Source organism: Bombina bombina, chromosome 1 (genome assembly GCF_027579735.1).
Source record: "Bombina bombina isolate aBomBom1 chromosome 1, aBomBom1.pri, whole genome shotgun sequence".
Taxonomy (NCBI): Eukaryota; Metazoa; Chordata; class Amphibia; order Anura; family Bombinatoridae; genus Bombina; species Bombina bombina.
Window position 1 is genome coordinate 1534571353 of NC_069499.1, and position 20479 is coordinate 1534591831.

The 20479-nt window shown below is 34.3% G+C and overlaps 1 protein-coding gene across 1 annotated transcript in view; it reads right to left on the reverse strand.

Annotated features, from left to right (window-relative positions):
* Window positions 1-483: 483 nt before the first annotated feature.
* LOC128654568 (growth arrest-specific protein 7) overlaps window positions 484-20479 on the reverse strand; it is a 187918-nt gene continuing 167922 nt past the window's right edge. Inside the window, exons 7-9 of the mRNA XM_053708558.1 lie at window positions 15249-15328; window positions 14179-14277; window positions 484-6430 (exon numbers count right to left, since the gene is read on the reverse strand). Coding sequence (XP_053564533.1) covers window positions 6317-6430; window positions 14179-14277; window positions 15249-15328 — 293 coding nt within the window. The 3' untranslated portion in view covers window positions 484-6316. The remainder of the gene's footprint in view (window positions 6431-14178; window positions 14278-15248; window positions 15329-20479) is intronic.

Below are 20479 nucleotides of genomic sequence, written 5' to 3' on the forward strand. Positions count from 1 at the left end.
TGAAAAAGGATATGCACATATCCTACACTAGTGGGAGCTAGCTGCTGATTGGTGCCTGCACACATTTGTCTCTTGTGATTGGCTAACTAGATGTGTTCAGCTAGCTGCTAGTAGTGCAGTGTGGTTGCTTCAGAAAAAGATAAGATAATGAAGCAAATTTGATAATAGAAGTAAATTAGAAAGTTGTTTAAAATTGTATGTTTTACCCAAATCATGAAAGAAAATGTTGGGGTTTCCTGTCCCTTTAACTAGAACAGTGAAGATAGAAGGCACCAGACAGCCAAACTGGATACCCTGTACACCGCATAGAAAGAAATTCCTTCTGCTCAAAAAAGTGTCAACGCATTTTTACATACAAGATATTCAAGCTTTATTTAATCAGATCAAATTAGCAACGGTTTGGTCACATGCTAACCATAACTCATTTTGGACCAGATCAGCATTTCTGTATCAACCTGTATTTTAGTAAAGCAAAGTCAGATAAACATTCAAATGAATTTTATTTACAGATACAATTGATATTATGTTTTTACAGTGTAAATGTACAAATCTGCCTGAAGGGTCTTTTATAAAGATTTTATTTTCAAAACAAGCATTACACAACAATGGCTGACTGAAGTACTAAATTGTAGATTAATATTTAATAGTTTAATCTTTTTCCTTAGATACATCAGCAAAAACAGTTTGCTACAGTAAAGTTATTATAAAATATTATTGTGAGAATTTAACCAGTACCCACTAACTTTTTTATATTTTTTAGTGGGGTATATGATCTTTGTCAATGAAAAAGATTTAGTCAAATTTGTTTGTAAAAAATTGGGTAATTAATAAAAATATGTACTTGCCCCTTATCTGAGCTGCAAGTGACGAGTTCAGCACAGCAATTAAATGGAGATAAAACCCAAACATTTTCCTTCATGATTCAGATAGAGCATACACTTTCTAACAACGTTCTAATTTACTTCTACTATCAATTTTGCTTCATTCTTTTTGTATCCTTTATTGAAGGAGCAGCAATACACTACTGGAAGGTACCCAAACACATTTGTAAGCCAATTATAAGTTGCATATATGTGCAGCCACCAATCAGCAGCTAGCTATAAGCTCCTGAGCCTACCTTGGTTTGTTTCTCAACAAATTATATAAAAAGAACAAAGCAAATAAGATTATAAAAAAGTAAATTGGAAAGTTGTTTAAAATTGTATGTTCTTTCCAAATCATGAAAGAAAATGGGTTCCCTGTCCCTTTAACTTCTCATCCAATGTCGAGGACACAGGTGTCACAAAAATGTTCTAAAAACATTACAAAACAAACTAAAAAAAAATTCAAATAAATAGAGCTGTCAACTTTAACATATAAAAAAAATTGCAGAGAAATAAAAGATTTTTTTTTTTAAAATTGCAAAATAAAATTAAAAAAATTTCAGCTTTGAAATAATGAGATTCGACTTCAAAATTAGATACTTTAAAGTGGCAGTCATGTGCATTCAGTAGTTTCATTAGCTGCCAAATGCGGAAAAAGGCGGAGACTCACAGAATGTGTCTTTTTTCGGAGACGGATTTCTGCGTGTTAAAGGGCAACACATTAAAACCTGGATTTGTACAGGTCTTAATCTGTTGTAATTTCACTAAAAGAAATCCAGCTCTGAAAAGAACCAAATGACACAAGTGGCCACCTTTTTCCGCATTCAGCAGCTTACGAAACTGCTGATTGCCCATGCCTAGTGGCAACAGCGTCATTAGGAATTCCACATGTTTGAACAAGGCTCAGATGACAACGTTGAGAACACCGCCATAGTGCCCCAGATCTAACTGAAACACCGAAGGTTAGTCCCTTATTAACTTGTGCGAGATCGCAGAGAGAAATTCCTTCTATCCAGCAAGATGACTTTACCATATCTAAACAGACATGCAAATTATTAATAATTACACACATCTACAAAACACATTTGTTGTAATTATTGTTTTTCTGCAATTATAGCGCTTCTCGTTTGATGTGCAATTATTGGAACAATTAGAGAGGCGCCAATACCAAATTAATTCTTCATGATACAGATAGAACATACGGTTTTACTTCCATTATCAAATTGTGCATAGTCTTTTAATACACACTTACTGAGATGCCACCTCCTACTGAGTATGTGCAAGAGTTAACAGAGAATATGATTGGTTGATAGATATAATGGTGTAGATCTATCAATCAGCAGATGCTGCTTTCTTCGCCCGAAGTTTCAGCCTCGTCTGAAATGAAAGTTAAGAAGCAATGGTCGTAAGACCACTGCTCCTTAACTTCTCAGCCACCGATCGGGATGATTGACACCCCCTGCTAGCGGCCAATTGGCTGCGAATGTGCTGCTTGTGCAATGATAAATGCTGACAGTGTATGCTGACTGCATTTGGCGAGGTCGAGTGGACATGATTTGCTACAGTGAATCATGTCCGCTCAACCAATTATACATCTACCCCATTGTATATACTGATTGTATTTACATTGAGGCTGTAGATTTACCTATTGTGCCTTGTTATGCTGCTGACTTTTGCATCATCTATTAAGGAAAACCATCATCATTGTTTTTCTTTTACGCTTGTCATAAATAACAAACTGAGAATTATTTTCAGAAAACAAATCAAATCAGAATAATAAAAGAAAAATAACAAAAGCAGAAATATACAGAAAGGACATTCCATAAAACTAAAGTGTGAAAAGGATCAGAATTTTCGGACACAAAATATTTGGTAACATTGGAGTCAATAACTTTATTTTTAATTCACAAATTGCTTTATGCGTTGGGATTTTGTTTCTCAAAAAAACAAATAAAAAAAACATAACAGTTAAATTCTGAAATCTGCAGCAAAATCTCTTTAAAGGAAAACTTTGTCAACAAAAATATGTTAACTCTTTCATATTTATATATTTAACTATAAATCACCAGTGTATTGGAATTAAATGAATGGCACAATATTAATTTTCAATCATTCATACAAAACTGTTTAAAACTAAAGTCCTTAAATTTCACAATAAACTCTTACACGGAATTTAAACATTGTACAAGTTACTTAAACACGTAAATTGAAATAATTCAGTTCTCAGTATAATCAAGTTTATATTGTTAAATTAGTATTTATATATTTTGCTATTTACTTTTGTCTTACAATATACAAAAAAGAACAAGCAATCTTGAATTAATTCTACTCAGGGGCTATGTATCAAGCTCTTGAACAAAGGTAAAGGGATGTGAATATTCTTGGGACAGACATAACTATCCTGCGTATAAATATATATATAGTATAATTGAACAAGATTTTAAAAAAAACAGAAAGAATCAGATCAAAAATGGTCTGGACTGTGATCTTCCTTAAATGATAGCCAAATGTTGAAGCACTTGAAAGTGATGCAGCATAGCTGTAAAAAGCTGACTAGAAAATATCAGCTGAACATCTCTATGTAAAAAAGGAAAATATTTACCTCAACATTTCTTAAGAATTCACAACCCACTTTAAAGAGACTTAAGTCCCAGGACTTCCAAGGGAGTGTGCATCTAGAATGTGCAGGCACAGTCATGTTATTTTCCTATTCAGTTTAAGGAAGTTTACTGTGAAATCTCATGATATCACAGCAAAGCACTGTATGAGTTCAGCACTGCTGATGCTGATTGGCTATTGTGTTTTGTTTTTTGTTTTTTTTCTCAACTTGCAGCTTTACAACAGGTCTAACTGTTCACAGAAATATTTTCATGTCAGCTTTTTACAGTTATGTAGCATCACTTTCAAGTGATTTAGCATATGGGTATTATGTCCCTTTAAAGCTTAAAGGGATGAGAGAATGTTTTTTCTTTGTTGTGTAAAAAATGGAATTTTTTAAATATACTACATTTTTTAACTGATATCCCTGTCCTGAATAAAATCACTGTTACTTTCAAAGTTCCAGAAGATTGTGCCCTATTCCAAACACATTCTTAATGGTTAACAATTAATTATTGGGTGTCAATTGTGTACAAACATCCATTTCCTGATATTTTCAAAATTAAAGGGACATTTAGCTAAAAACTGTTCTTTCATGATACAGATAGCACATACAGTTTTAAACACCTTTCCAGTTTACTTCTATCATTAAACTTGCTTTATTCTCTTGGTATGCACTCTTGGGAGCTAGCTTAACACATTAGGTGAGCCAATGACAAAACGCATATATGTGCAACCAATCAGCAGCTAGCTTCTAGTAGTGCATTGCTGTTCCTGAGTCTACCTAGCTTTGTCTTTTTAAGAAATTATATCAGGAGAGTAAAATAAATCAAATAAAATAAGTAAATTGGATTTTTTTTTTAAATTGTATGAATCATGAAAGAAAAAGTTTGGAATTACTGCTCCTTTCATTTAAACAGCTATGACATTTTTTCTTCATAAAAAATAAAATCATTTTAGCATACATACATCAGCAATAAAGGTGTGAGGGCTACTCCTGTCTGCCAACGAGCATATACCTATATACAGTATATATATATATATATATATATATATATATACTCACTGGATTTTTAAAGTAAAAAGTAATGTTTATTCACAAAAGTCCATGGGACTCTTTTATGGACTTTTGTGAATAAAAGTTATTTTTTTACTTTAATTTTTTTTATTTGATGATTGCATAGGCAGAGTATAGTTTTGAACTGGGAATTTGGCTCTATTTATTTGTACTGAAGTGTTAGATTCTTCCAATAAATATCTGTATTCTATAAATTAAGATACAGATGTTATCTTTCTCATGTTGAGATATCAATGGGGGGAAATCCAGAGCTTGATAGATAGTCCTTTATATACAATTACATATATTTTTTAAACATATACATATTGACAATATAAAACATATTTTCATCTGTTAATGTATTTCCAGTCCCTCATTTACACCAATTTATCATTAGTACAACTATTTAATTAATTAAGCTCTTATGAGACAAATTGCAGGGCAAGTTTCAAACATATATCTTATTGAAATCAGAGGGGCTAGTCTGTCACCTTTATTAAACCATTAATGGTTATGACAAGATATCAGAATTGATGATCCATTAACTACCAAGGATTTGGAATTAGACTGAAGCAAAAAGGTTAAAAAAAATGGGTATTGAATACAGGCACCATGTTGTACTTTTTAATGTATACTTTGTTACAACAAGCTGAAATATTTAGCTATGTGAAACAAATGAAAACCAGCTGTTGAAATAATAAAGTGTGTTTAAAAATTTACTTGGTTATGGTATAATTCCAAAAGGTCAGTAGCTACCTATTAGTCTCATGGGATGGGGAACAGTTTTCCAGGATGAGGGAGGAGTTGCAGGTGTTCTGTGGGTGGTTCAGGGGCGTGACTTGGTGGTTAGGGGTGTGTCTAGGTGTTCTGGGGTGTGGCTAAACAGGAATAAAACATTTGTGGGGGGATTTTCTCTATACTACTCTTGCTGTCCTAAATTTTCCTCAGCAAGAGAGAGATTAGGAAAAAGAGAGAGATAGAAAGCTTAAGTTCAAACATGGTGGTGCCCATTAATTTAAAAAAAACTCAGTCTAATTTAGAAAACCAACCATTTTCAGACTTAAATTACAGAAAAAAGAGGACAAAATAAATAAAGTGAAAGTATACCGCAAAGTTGTTTAACTACACATAATTAATACTTTTAATTACAATCTCATACTGTTTAATTCCCCTGTAAATATTTTTTTCTTGTTTGGCGAATAAACAACATTTTGTACTTATTCTTGTAAAACCTGTTTTTGTCCACTATAGTGTACTGTCTTTATTAGTCTATTGTGAAGTTTTAGTTTTTTGGCAATGGCTTCAACAGTTAACACTGATAATTATGACATTAATTTTAGCTTCTTAACAAGATAACAGGTTCTTTTGTAAAGGAATTCTACATAGACCTTAAAAACTTTGCTAATTCAGCCACAAAGAACAGGGCAGCTGAGCGACAGACTCCAGTTTCATTTGCTTTTTACTTGTTTTTGAAAATAAAAATAGTTATCTGTATTTGTTTATGAAATACTAACAATGGCAGACAATATCTTTTCCAGGACTGGTCTGACATGGGTACAATGTGTTTACATATTACCCAGCTAGATTGTAATATTGATTTACGTATTTAAGGTTTTTCCCAAAGCAAGCTAACATTCCCAGATCCCCATGAAAAAATAATGATTTGGTGACACAGCACTGTATGACATTTTTTTTCTTACAATTATTTACACTATCCATGCCTTGGCTGTATAAACATCCATCCAAATTTGAAATCTGAATTAGAAATTCAGGAAAGCAACAAGAGAAAAAAATAAGTCTATATGTCCATGTCAACTGGTCTGATATCTCCTGTTTTGTGTTCCTTCACCCACAGTTCTCTGTCTTTCGCAGGGTCCACTTTCTGAAGAAGCTGATCCACTGGTTCTACCGTCTGTAGGAAAATAAATTATAATTTTAATGGGAGGTATAAATGGAGTTTATATACAGGGTTTAGGCATAAACAAATCTCCAGGGAAGATCATTTGATTAAAGAGATCACTTGAGAACATATTTTTCTTCCTCAAAAATAGACCAAATAACTTAGGTGTCTATTCAAAAAACTTGAGACCGGTTGGATAAAAAAATTGCATATTACAAAAGACTCACACTGCCCATGTCAGTTCAACAACATAATTTATGTAAGAACTTACCTGATAAATTCATTTCTTTCATATTAGCAAGAGTCCATGAGCTAGTGACGTATGGGATATACATTCCTACCAGGAGGGGCAAAGTTTCCCAAACCTCAAAATGCCTATAAATACACCCCTCACCACACCCACAAATCAGTTTAACGAATAGCCAAGAAGTGGGGTGATAAGAAAAAAGTGCGAAAGCATAAAAAACAAGGAATTGGAATAATTGTGCTTTATACAAAAAAATCATAACCACCACAAAAAAAGGGTGGGCCTCATGGACTCTTGCTAATATGAAAGAAATTAATTTATCAGGTAAGTTCTTACATAAATTATGTTTTCTTTCATGTAATTAGCAAGAGTCCATGAGCTAGTGACGTATGGGATAATGACTACCCAAGATGTGGATCTTCCACGCAAGAGTCACTAGAGAGGGAGGGATAAAATAAAGACAGCCAATTCCGCTGAAAAATAATCCACACCCAAAATAAAGTTTAAATCTCATAATGAAGAAAACTGAAATTATAAGCAGAAGAATCAAACTGAAACAGCTGCCTGAAGTATTTTTTCTACCATAAACTGCTTCAGAAGAAGAATACACATCAAAATGGTAGAATTTAGTAAAAATATGCAAAGAAGACCAAGTTGCCGCTTTGCAAATCTGAACAATCAAAGCTTCATTCCTAAACGCCCAGGAAGTAGAAACTGACCTAGTAGAATGAGCTGTAAACCTTTGAGGCGGAGATTTACCCGACTCGACATAAGCATGATGAATTAAAGAATTCAACCAAGATGCCAAAGAAATGGCAGAGGCCTTCTGAACTTTCCTAGAACCGGAAAAGATAAGAAATAGACTAGAAGTCTTTCGGAAATTCTTAGTAGCTTCAACATAATATTTCAAAGCTCTAACAACATCCAAAGAATGCAATGATCTCTCCTTAGAATTCTTAGGATTAGGACATAATGAAAGAACCACCATTTCTCTACTAATGTTGTTAGAATTCACAACCTTAGGTAAAAATTTAAAAGAAGTTCGCAACACCGCCTCATCCTGATGAAAAATCAGAAAAGGAGACTCACAAGAAAAGAGCAGATAATTCAGAAACTCTTCTAGCAGAAGAGATGGCCAAAAGAAACAAAACTTTCCAAAAAAGTAATTTAATGTCCAGTGAATGCATAGGTTCAAACGGAGGAGTTTGAAGAGCCCCCAGAACCAAATTCAAATTCCAAGGAGGAGAAAATTGACTTAATAACAGATTTTATACGAACCAAAGCTTGTATAAAACAATGAATATCAGGAAGAATAGCAATCCTTCCGTGAAAAAGAACAGAAAGAGCAGAGATTGTCCTTTCAAGGAACTTGCAGACAAACCTTTATCCAAACCATCCTGAAGATACTGTAAAATTCTTGGAATTCTTAAAAGAATGCCAGGAAAAATGATGAGAAAGACACCAAGAAATGTAAGTCTTCCAGACTCGATAATATATCATCCTAGATACAGATCTACGAGCCTGTAACATAGTATTAATCACAGAGTCAGAGAAACCTCTTTGACTAAGAATCAAGCGTTCAATCTCCATACCTTTAAATATAAGGATTTGAGATCCTGATGGTAAAAAAGGACCTTATGACAGAAGGTCTGGTCTTAACGGAAGAGTCCACGGATGACAAGAAGCCATGTGGACAAGATCCGCATACCAAAACCTGTGAAGCCATGCTGGAGCCACCAGCAGAAAAAACGAGCATTCCTTCAGAATCTTGGAGATTACTCTTGGAAGAAGAACTAGAGGCGGAAAGATATAGGCAGGATGATACTTCCAAGGAAGTGACAATGCATCCACTGCTTCCGCCTGAGGATCCCTGGATCTGGACAGATACCTGGGAAGTTTCTTGTGTAGATGAGAAACCATCAGATCTATTTCTGGAAGTCCCCACATTTGAACAATCTGAAGAAACACCTCTGGGTGAAGAGACCACTCGCCCGGATGTAACGATTGGCGACTGAGATAATCCGCTTCCCAATTGTCTATACCTGGGATATGAACCACAGAGATTAGACAGGAGCTGGATTCCGCCCATAGCAGTATTTGAGACACTACTTTCATAGCCAGAGGACTGTGAGTCCCTTCTTGATGATTGATATATGCCACAGTTGTGACATTGTTTGTCTGAAAACAAATGAATGATTCTCTCTTTAGAAGAGGCCATGACTGAAGAGCTATGAAAATTGCACGGAGTTCCAAAATATTGATTGGAAATCTCACCTCCTGAGATTTCCCAAACCCCTAGTGCTGTCAGAAACCCCCATACAGCTCCCCAACCTGTCAGACTTGCATCTGTTGAGATCACAGTCCAGGTTGGAAGAAAAAAAGAAGCCCCCTGAACTAAACAATGGTGGTCTGTACCACGTCAGAGGGTGTCGAACAATCGGTTTTAAAGATATTAAATGAGATATCTTTGTATAATCCCGGCACCACCGGTTCAGCATACAGAGCTGAAGAGGTCGCATGTGAAAATGAGCAAAGGGGAACACGTCCAATGCGGCAGTCATAAGAACCTAGAATTTCCATGCATAAGGCTACCGAAGGGAATGATTGAGACTGAAGGTTTCGATAAGCTGAAACCAATTTCAGACGTCTCTAATCCAACAGAAACAGAGACATGGACACTGAATCTATCCGGAAATCTAAAAAAGGTTACTCTTGTCTGAGGAATCAACAAACTTTTTGGTTAATTGATCCTCCAACCATGTTCTTGAAGAAACAACACTCATAAAAAGCTGGAAAGGATCTTTCCAATGAAAATGAGCAAAGGGAATTGAATACAATGCTGTTAAAACTTCTATGCATATATAGCAACTGAAGGAAATAATAGAGACTAAAGGTACCGACAGACGGAACCCAAATCAAATTGTCCCTTGTCTGATAGAGACAAAGATAGTGACATAAACCATCTGGAAACCTAAAAAAGGTGACCCTTGCATGAGGAATCAAGAGCTTTTGAAAAAAAGATCCTCTAACTATGTCCTGAAGAGCAAGTGAAACATATGAGATTCCGCATCCACAGGAAATAATCTGAATGAAAACAGAAAAATGAAGAATACGCATTTATTGTATCTAAAGAAAACAAATTAATGCTATCAATGACCATAAAAAAGGCAGAATAGTTTGAATAAAACTCCAAAACCCAGTTCCTAGAAAAAGAACTGGAAGAAATACCCCAGAAGATTCCAGGTCTGAGCAGCGCTTGAGCCATGCTTCAACAGTATCCAAAATATATAGGACAGAAACACACTGAAAGAAAGTGTTAGCCTTACTGGAATAAAATCAAAGAAATTTGGACAGAATAGAACCAAATAAATTTCAAAGAAGTCTTAACCTGCCCCTTACCAGCCAAGCTAGAATACGGCACGTACATCGCAATATTAGGGAGCTGATTTCGAACCCCAATTATAAACATGTTACTTGGGAAAGAACTCAGGAATTCCTTAATAAGAACAACCAAACTAATATAAGCTTAAAGTTTAGTCTTAGAACTCAATCTTGAAGCCCATAGTAACAGTTAAGTATTGAATCCAATTATAATTGATTATCTTAGAACAAAAGAAATATGGATTTTCTTTTTGTTGTTTTTTTTTTTTTTTTTTAAAACACAAAATTCTTCTAGCTAAAATAGCTAAAGACATAGATTAACCCTCATTTGCGAATATATTCAATAAAATGAAGACACAAATGAAATCATTAGCATGATAGTCCAGTTTAAAGGACCAGTCAAAACAGAGGACTTGCAAAATGCAAAACAACAAGACAAATGCAACAGCACCTAGTCTAGTAAATGTTGTCCCTTTAAAAATGCTAAAATAAATCATAATCTGATACTTAGAAATGTACCTGAAACTAAATAATTTTCCATAAATAAGATATAACTATATAAAGGAAAATAAATACTAGTTTGCTATAACAACAATAGCATAATTAGTAGGAGTAGAGATAGCTCCAATAAATTGGAGAACCCTCCAAATTAAATTTAACTGCTGACAAAGAATATAGTTTAAAAATAAAAGAAAATTCTCAGCCTATTCCATTCCCTAGTATGGGGAATTGGAAGGAAAACCTCTGAAATCACAGAAGAATAAAAAGGCAGAAATAGTGTCAGCTAGTTTTAAAGAACTAGTTACCTTAATATCCAAAATAATCAACACCTCTTCAACAAAGAACAAATGTACTTTAATAATAAAAAATTTATATAAAAAAGTAGATTTGTTAGTGTCAATATCTGATGAAGAGATTTTCTGAAAGAGAAAAAAAGATCATCAGAGAAGGATAAATCAGTATGTTGTTGGTCATTTGAAACTTCAATAATTAAAAAAGAAGTGAAAAAGACCTAAAAATTGTATTAGAAGGCACAAAGTCAGACAAAGCCTTAATCAGAAAAAATATTTCCTATCAATCTTCTAAACATTTCTTGTACTTAAGAATGGAAATGTATAAAGCATAAATACTAATGGAATCTGCATGTAAAAGTATATCATAATAACTTAATACAAACCATAGCTAAAGATAAACATTTATAACATTTAAAATAAATGAACTTAGCTTTGGTAGAACTGAAACTCAGTTAAGCATTTTTCCAGAAGTAGCTTCTGACTCAGTGTCAATCTGAGACATCTTGCAATATGTAATAGAAAAAACAACATATAAAGCAAAATTGATCAAATTCCTTAAATGACAGTTTCAGGAATGGGGAAAAAAATGCCAGTGAACAAGCTTCTAGCAACCAGAAGCAATAAATAATGAGACTTAAATAATGTGGAGACAATAGTGACGCCCATATTTTTTAGCGCCAAAAAAGACGCCCACATTATTTGGCGCCTAAATGCTTTTGGCGGCAAAAATGACGCCACATCCGGAACGCCGACACTTTTGGCGCAAAAAAACGCCAAAAAAATGACGCAACTTCCGGCGACACGTATGATGCCGGAAACATAAAAAAAAATTTGCGCCAAAAAAGTCCGCGCCAAGAATGACGCAATAAAATGAAGCATTTTCAGCCCCCGCGAACCTAATAGCCCACAGGGAAAAAGTCAAATTTTAAGGTAAGAAAAAAATTGATTAATCCATATGCATTATCCCAAATATGAAACTGACTGTCTGAAATAAGGAACGTTGAACATCCTGAGTCAAGGCAAATAAATGTTTGAACACATATATTTAGAACTTTATATAAAAGTGCCCAACCATAGCTTAGAGTGTCACAGAAAATAAGACTTACTTACCCCAGGACACTCATCTACAAGTAGTAGAAAGCCAAACCAGTACTGAAACGAGAATCAGTAGAGGTAATGGTATATATAAGAGTATATCGTCGATCTGAAAAGGGAGGTAAGAGATGAATCTCTACGACCGATAACAGAGAACCTATGAAATAGACCCCGTAGAAGGAGATCATTGAATTCAAATAGGCAATACTCTCCTCACATCCCTCTGACATTCACTGCACGCTGAGAGGAAAACCGGGCTCCAACCTGCTGCGGAGCGCATATCAACGTAGAATCTAGCACAAACTTACTTCACCACCTCCATAGGAGGCAAAGTTTGTAAAACTGATTTGTGGGTGTGGTGAGGGGTGTATTTATAGGCATTTTGAGGTTTGGGAAACTTTGCCCCTCCTGGTAGGAATGTATATCCCATACGTCACTAGCTCATGGACTCTTGCTAATTACATGAAAGAAATATGATTTTCTAGTAAAAGTAAGCAAGCTGCCATCCATTAAGTACCACCTTGAGACCAATTAGTGGAGTCCATTGGACTTTATCTCATGTCTGTGATTTCAAGTTCCATGTCCCTGATATATCTAATTTCAAATGCCTGCTTAAAATCTAACTACAGCATGCTCTTTTTTGTTAATTTTGAACTACATACATATATAAAATCCTGCAAAAATTAAAAAAAGACTATCTGATCCACTCAGTGTTAAATATAGGAAAATAAACAAATTTGCTAATTTAATTTCCAGCTTTACTTACAAGTTGTAGCAATCTGGCTAACATGTTGAGCAAGCCCAGCAGCACTGCTAGACACTATACAAACGGACTGTGATGAATAAAATGTCCAACAGCAAGGAACGACCAGGCATAATATTAAAAGGGCACCAAAATTAGGGCTAAAAGAGGCTAACACTTTTGATAGGAATATTTTGATTTTACAAATTTGCAATAGTTTAAAATCCTAATTAAAAATAAAATAAGACATTAAAGACTTCGTGGGGATATGCATTTGTCTCTTTCGTTATGAAATGAATGGCGAATATGATCGCTGCTAGTGGCATTCATCTCTATTCAGAGTCGGGGTTTCTTCTTGTCAAAGTGCAACACACTAAGATCTGTACAAATCCAAATCTTTCCCCTTTCACAAGAAGAAATGGAGCTAGCAGCAACCATATTCAACATTCACTTCATAATGAAAGAGACAAATGTACAAGCAATCAGACCTTCAAGCAATCAGAAGTTAATAAAGTCATTTTCCATAATTAACACAAGTAAGATCCCAAAAGACCAAATCTTGCTTAAAAGGACATTAAAGTATTTTTTTTTTATTTATAAATCAGAAATAATTAATTACATTTCAAAAGATCAGCATGCAAAATAAATATCTTAAAACAAATTGAAACGGTCATTTGTTTAGCAAAATGTGCACTATTTTTCAGGTCCAGGACACACCTCTTCATTGTTGTTTATCTTACTTCCTTTGTTGTGACCAATTAGATACAGACATGAATGAACTCGTGTCCACATCAACCAATCATAGTGCAGCATATAGGAGTGTCAGTAGTCTGCAATACTCTACAGTCTCTCTGATGGGAAAATGTAACACTACATGTTTCAGGAAAAACAGGTAAAATAATGAAAGAACTAAGCAAAGTTTTTTAGGGCTCTCTATACTTTTAAAGGATAGCACAGGGAGCTCTATTAGTGCGCTCCTTGTGCTCGTATTAAGTGATGAGTGAAGTGATACTCTCAAGTGTCATCCAAAAAAACCACTGTTAAATTTAGACCTTTTTAAGACCTGAAGTAAATCATTATTAATAGTATAGCATTGTACTACTTGAAAAACTCCGCTACTTGCACACCCTCAGCTTAGTGCACCCCAATCTTAGCTCTCAAGCGATATCCCACATGAAATTTACTGCACACTCTCATGGAACTCTATTCTGTGCACTCGCGCTATGAGATATGCAAATGTGAGTGTACCCTTAGACTAATGCTCAAGCAATACAAAAACATGTTTGGACTTGTAATATGAGTGCAAAATAAAAGCGGCATTGATTGTGCTCAAGCGATGTTAATGCAAAATAGTGCTAATAATTTGGTGCTTTGATTGTAATCTAGTCCATTATGTGGCATTACATTTTAAGTGTTTTTTTCCTTCATAACTTGAAATGTCTACGTGTGGTTTATTATTTAATTTGACGTGTATACAACATGAATAAAACGAACTACTTACACTTTGGTTAAACATGTCTGTTTCATGTCTTAACTGTGTGTACTGACATAGATGCTGACGTATCATTTCAACACGCTCCACTTCCAATCTTTCAAGTTCCTGCAAAAAACAAATTTAAGACATAACATATGAAAATATTCCAGATTGAAAATAAGACCAGCATATGACATATTGTAGGACTGGTGAACGGTTTTTCTCAATAATACAGCCATATTATATAATATGCATACAAATATAGGCTCCAATAGCATTCAGGCTCTACTCATATCCCAGTGAGTTGTGAATAATCCTGAAGTAACTGTAGTATAAATAATTATCCCCTGTACAAACACAATTCCATATATTTATATTTATAGCAGTTTTTTTTAAAAAAAGAACACAATGTAACCCATTTTGTACCGTATGTATTCATTTTACATGCTTTAAATGTGAGAAAGAGGGTAAAACCATTTACAACCCCATTTAAAAAGACAAAAGCCGTTAATAGGCTTAGTGTTAATTGAAAGCAAATTACCATCGTTTGGCTCCAACTAACTTCACTGGCAACAGAAACAGCCTTTTTACTGCTGCAATTTAGTGAGCACAAAATGAAAATCGGAAAGTTTTATAAAGATATTGATCAACAGCATAACTGTAAAATGCTGACTAGAAATTATCGCATGAACATCTCTGTAAAGAGGAAGCAATTTTGCCTCAAAATCACCTCAGTATCCACATCACATTGTAATAGGATGCTTGCCCCTGGCAAGGGCGTGCACATCGGGCATGTGCAGAAATAGCCACATTATAATCCTCATCAGTTTAAAAAAAGCTTGCTATAAAATCTAACAAAGTCATGGTAAACTGTCATAAGATTAAAGATGAAGTTGATTGGATATTTGTGTGTGGGGGGGAGGGGTTACTAGATGAAAGTACAAAGAGTAGCGGAATTGTGTTTACAGATCACTCTGGTGAGCTGATCTTAGCTTGAAATAAAGAAAAAACACATTTCCCACAGTTGCATGAAGGGTAAATGAGAATTTTAATGTATTTTGGATCTCTTTAAGAGATATCACAAGCAACAAACCTACCAGAGTCGTTGTAACCATTTCTTCAAACCACTTGGACTGTGATTGATTGTAGAGATCTACACAACGCATCAAGTCGTCCCCTTAAACAAATAGAAAATGAAGAATTATCAAAATAATATATCAATAAATTACTCCTTATACACCTCAAATTTTCACTTAGTCTTTAATTAAATTTTAACAAGGATTACCGCTATGGTAAAATTATAGGGGGGAAATAAGTGAGAATTTAGAACATTGTAGATGATCACTGCTGATAATATTGTCTTATTTTATTATCTCATTTAAAGGGACACTCAAGTCAAAATACATTTTTTATGATTCAGGAAGAGCATGCGGTTTTAAGACACTTTCCAATTTATTTTATATACACAGTTTCTGGGGAACAAGATCCTACTGAGCATGTGCACAAGCTCACAGGGTATACACATACTAGTCTGTGATTGGCTAATGTCTGTCACATGATAAAGGGGGCTGGAAATGGGAGAACAATTTAATTTGTCAGAAAACATCTACTGCTTATTTAACATGCAGAGTAGGTGTTAAATCATTGTCTTTTTATTATGCACTAGTTAATTATGTAATTCTACTGCATTGAGTGGTCATTTAATTATAGTTGCTTTCAAAGACTCAAATTTAACATTTACCACCTTTTTGCAAACAAAGCTTATTAAAACTAGAGGTACCATAAAGTGTCAGATTACTTCGCTTCACATCATTCAATCTCCAAGTGTGAAAAAGGAAAAAAAATCAGTTAATCTTTCTATAAGCAAAGCATTAACCTAACATGCTTGTAGTCACACATTGTGTAATATTCACTATATATCTTTAGTTCATAGTGTTCTCATTATAATAAAATTATGAAAATTAAGAGCATAAAAAAACACATTAACATTTCCCTCATCTAACTCATCTTTCTCAATCTTGCAGTCTTCACCACCTGTTTCTCAATCTCCTACCCTTCTAGATTGTAAATTCCCACGGGAATAGGGCCCTAAATTCCTCCTGTATGTGTTTGTAAATTTTGTCCTGTATCTTACAAGTCTTGTATTGTTTTATTTAAATAATTTGTATCCATGGTCAGCGCTGCGGAATATGTTGGCGCTTAATAAATAAAGTATAATAATAATAAAATAATAATAATAAGCATATCAAGAGTGTCTATAAAAGTATTAAGAAAGCTACATTTCCTACTTAAGACTGTAATTCTGTGTCTGATCACAAGAGGGAGCTAAACACCAAAGTTATGAAAAAAGCTACAGTCTTTATTAATAAATACATTGTGAAAAATTATAGTATACACTAAACAGCTTAAGCACAAAGCTAGAAAATCTCTCTTTGAACCCTTATCATTTCGTATCTCTGTCCACAGAGGTAATAAATTAAATCTATCTATCTATTTATCTATTTATCTATCTATTTATCTACAGGGCCGGATTTACATCTCAGGTGCCTGTAGGCACAAAAACCTGAAGCGCCCCCCCCACCCCCCCACCCCCCCTAGAAAAAAGTGGAAAAAATGAGGACTTTTTTTTATTATTATTTAGGACAACTAAAAATAAATATTAGATGTAAAATTACATTTTCCCTTTTATGGAGATACACAAATACACACACCAATTGCAATATTTGTTGTAATGGAAGCTACACCAAAAATCAATATTCACTTGACTCAAATGGCCATACAATTTCTATTATGTATAACAAAAACAAATCATGTTAAACTTTTAATGCAAAATATTCTAAAGAAAACCCTATTTAAAGGGACATCAAATGTGACAGTTTGCTGGGCATTTTATTATTGCACTAGTGCTTGCAGAGAAGTGTGTTAGCCTCTTGCAAAAGAGTTAAACACATAGTCAATGTCAGTTCTGAGACAGCAATACACATCTGTGCAGACCCAGATGGGCTCATAGGACATGTTTATTGACAAGCCATTAGTGTATTGCTTTTCTGGAGATGACTTTGACTATGTGCTTAACATTTTGTTGGAGTCAAACACAGTTTTGTGTAAACAATAGCAATATTAAAACTAGCAGCATGCAAGCTCATCACCATCAACAACCTGTGCAGCCAGTGGAAGAAAATATAAAATGTAGGGAAAAAAATCTTGTAAACTCTGATATTTTTGGTACAAACACACACAGATGTTACATTTATTTTGTTCTGAAATATAAATATCATATGATGTTGCTCTCAAAGGAAAACATGGAATGTTGTAGATTATATGTAATCCAGGGGTCAACAAATGTGTTTAAAATTAGAATTTAGAAATTCAATGGGAGGGGTTTAGTTTTAATCTTTGCCCCTCTCTCCTTCATGGCTCCCTCAACTGCTGTAACATATTCCCAATGAAACACTCGACTTTGTAGGCACCTGGCAGCACAATTCTTACTAAAATAAATGCCCTCATAAAAAATAAAAAAAAAAAAAAAAAAAAATTTTTTTAATTTTTTTTTTTTTATTATTGACAGGCAGGCGCCCCTCACTGCAAGGCGCCTGTAGGCACATGCCTACTGTGCCTAATGGGAAATCCGGCCCTGTTTATCTATCTATCTTATTAAAAAAATTCCCATAAATACATGAAGGCTCAAACTAAATTTTTCCTTAAAATCAGTTTATCTAGCCATGCATTGCAATATAAAGCTCAAAATATTCCCAAAAGATTTCACGTAATGCCTCTGTGTGCCGGCGAGTTTTTGATCCTTATGCCCTTGGTGTGTTTATTTATCGACTGGTTGCTCAAATAGCGACCCTATTTACCGACACTTCCATGACACAGGTACCTGGTTTCAGGCTAATTTTTTTTACCATTCGGAGCTTGATAAAAATGCCCCAATAGCTATTCTGATATCCCAGACTGCCATGATATATAAATACTCAATACTATTTTGTCATTTTGGCTATGTACATTTTAATTTAAAATGCATAATATTTATAAATTCAGGAGAATAGCTAAGAAAATCATAGTCTGATTTGAAGAAAAAAAATAATGGAAAACTCCTATACATTTTTAAAAAATGTTGTTTCATGTCTTTATCACATACAAGTTACAGTTCTGTCTGTGTTTTTATTTATTTATTTTTTTCTCTCGGAAAGATTAGATTTTTAACCATTAATAATAACCATTAATTATAATGAAATTTAAAGGGACAGTCTAGGCCAAAATAAACTTTCATGATTCAGATAGAGCATGTAATTTTAAACAATTTTCCAATTTACTTTTATCACCAATTTTGCTTTGTTCTCTTGGTATTCTTATTTGAAAGCTTAACCTAGGAGGTTCATATGCTAATTTCTTAGACCTTGAAGCCCACCTCTTTCAGATTGCATTTTAACAGTTTTTCACCACTGGAGGGTGTTAGTTCACATATTTCATATAGAGAACACTGTGCTCGTGCACGTGAAGTAATCTGGGAGCAGGCACTGATTGGCTAGATTGCAAGTCTGTCAAAAGAACTGAAAAAAGGGGCAGTTTGCAGAGTCTTAGATACAAGATAATCACAGAGGTAAAAAGTATATTAATATAACTGTGTTGGTTATGCAAAAGTGGGGAATGGGTAATAAAGGGATTATCTATCTTTTAAAACAATAACAATTCTGGTGTAGACTGTCCCTTTAAGAAACTTGTGGGGTTTCACAAACTAACAGGTCACAAAGAGGCCAGCATTCTATGACATTTTAATTTTCGTTACTGTATTCTTTACGCCCTAAAGCCAACAAAATGGTGATTTTATCTTTTAACCTTTCTTGCACCACACACAATATAATGTATGATCCAGTTAGATTGATGGAAATTTTGTTTCCATTAACCCCTTAATGACAACAGTACTTTTCCATTTTCTGTCCGTTTGTGACAAAGGCTATTTTTACATTTTTGCGGTGTTTGTGTTTAGCTGTAATTTTCCTCTTACTCATTTACTGTACCCACACATATTATATACCGTTTTTCTCGCCATTAAATGGACTTTCTAAAGATACCATTATTTTCATCATATCTTATAATTTACTATAAAAAATATATAAAATATGAGGAAAAAAATGGAAAAAAAACACTTTTTTTAAACTTTCAGCCCCAAAATCTGTTACACATCTGCAACCACCAAAAAACACCCATGCTAAATAGTTTCTAAATTTTGTCCTGAGTTTAGAAATACCCAATGTTTACATGTTCTTTACTTTTTTTGCAAGTTATAGGGCCATAAATACAAGTAACACTTTGCTATTTCCAAACCACTTTTTTTTCAAAATTACTGCTAGTTACATTGGGACACTGATATCTTTCAGGAATCTCTGAATATCCCTTGACATGTATATATTTTTTTTTAGAAGACATCCCAAAGTATTGATCTAGGCCCATTTTGGTATATTTCATGCAACCATTTCACCGCCAAATGCGATCAAATACAAAAAATCGTTCACTTTTTCACAAATTTTTTCACAAACTTTCGGTTTCTCACTGATATTGTTTACAAACAGCTTGTGCAATTATGGCAAAATGGTTGTAAATGCTTCTCTGGGATCCCCTTTGTTCAGAAATAGCAGACATATATGGCTTTGGCGTTGCTTTTTGGTAATTAGAAGGCCGCTAAATGCCACTGCACACATACTTGTATTATGCCCAGCAGTGAAGGGGTTTATTAGGGAGCATGTAGGGAGATTTTTGGGGTAATTTTAGCTTTAGTGTAGTGTAGTAAACAACCCAAAGTATTGATCAAGGCACATTTTGGTATATTTCATGCCACCATTTCACCGCCAAATACGTTCAAATAATTTTTTTTTTTACATTTTTCTAAATTTTTGGTTTCTTACTGAAATTATTTACAAACAGCTTGTGCAATTATGGCACAAATGGTTGTAAATGCTTCTCTGGGATCCCCTTTGTTCAGAAATAGCAGACATATATGGCTTTGGCGTTGCTTTTTGGTAATTAGAAGGCCACTAAATTCTGCTGCGCATCACACTTGTATTATGGCTAGCAGTAAAGGGGTTAATTAGGTAGCTTGTAGGGAGCTTGCAGGGTTAATTTTAGCTTTAGTGTAGAGATCAGCCTCCCACCTGAAACATCAGACCCCCTGATCCCTCCCAAACAGCTATATTCCCTCCCCCACCCCACAATTGTTCCCGCCATCTTAAGTACTGGCAGAAAGTCTGCCAGTACTAAGATAAAAAGGTATATTTGTTTTTTTTTATAGCATATTTACATATGCTGCTGTATAGAATCCCCCCTTAGC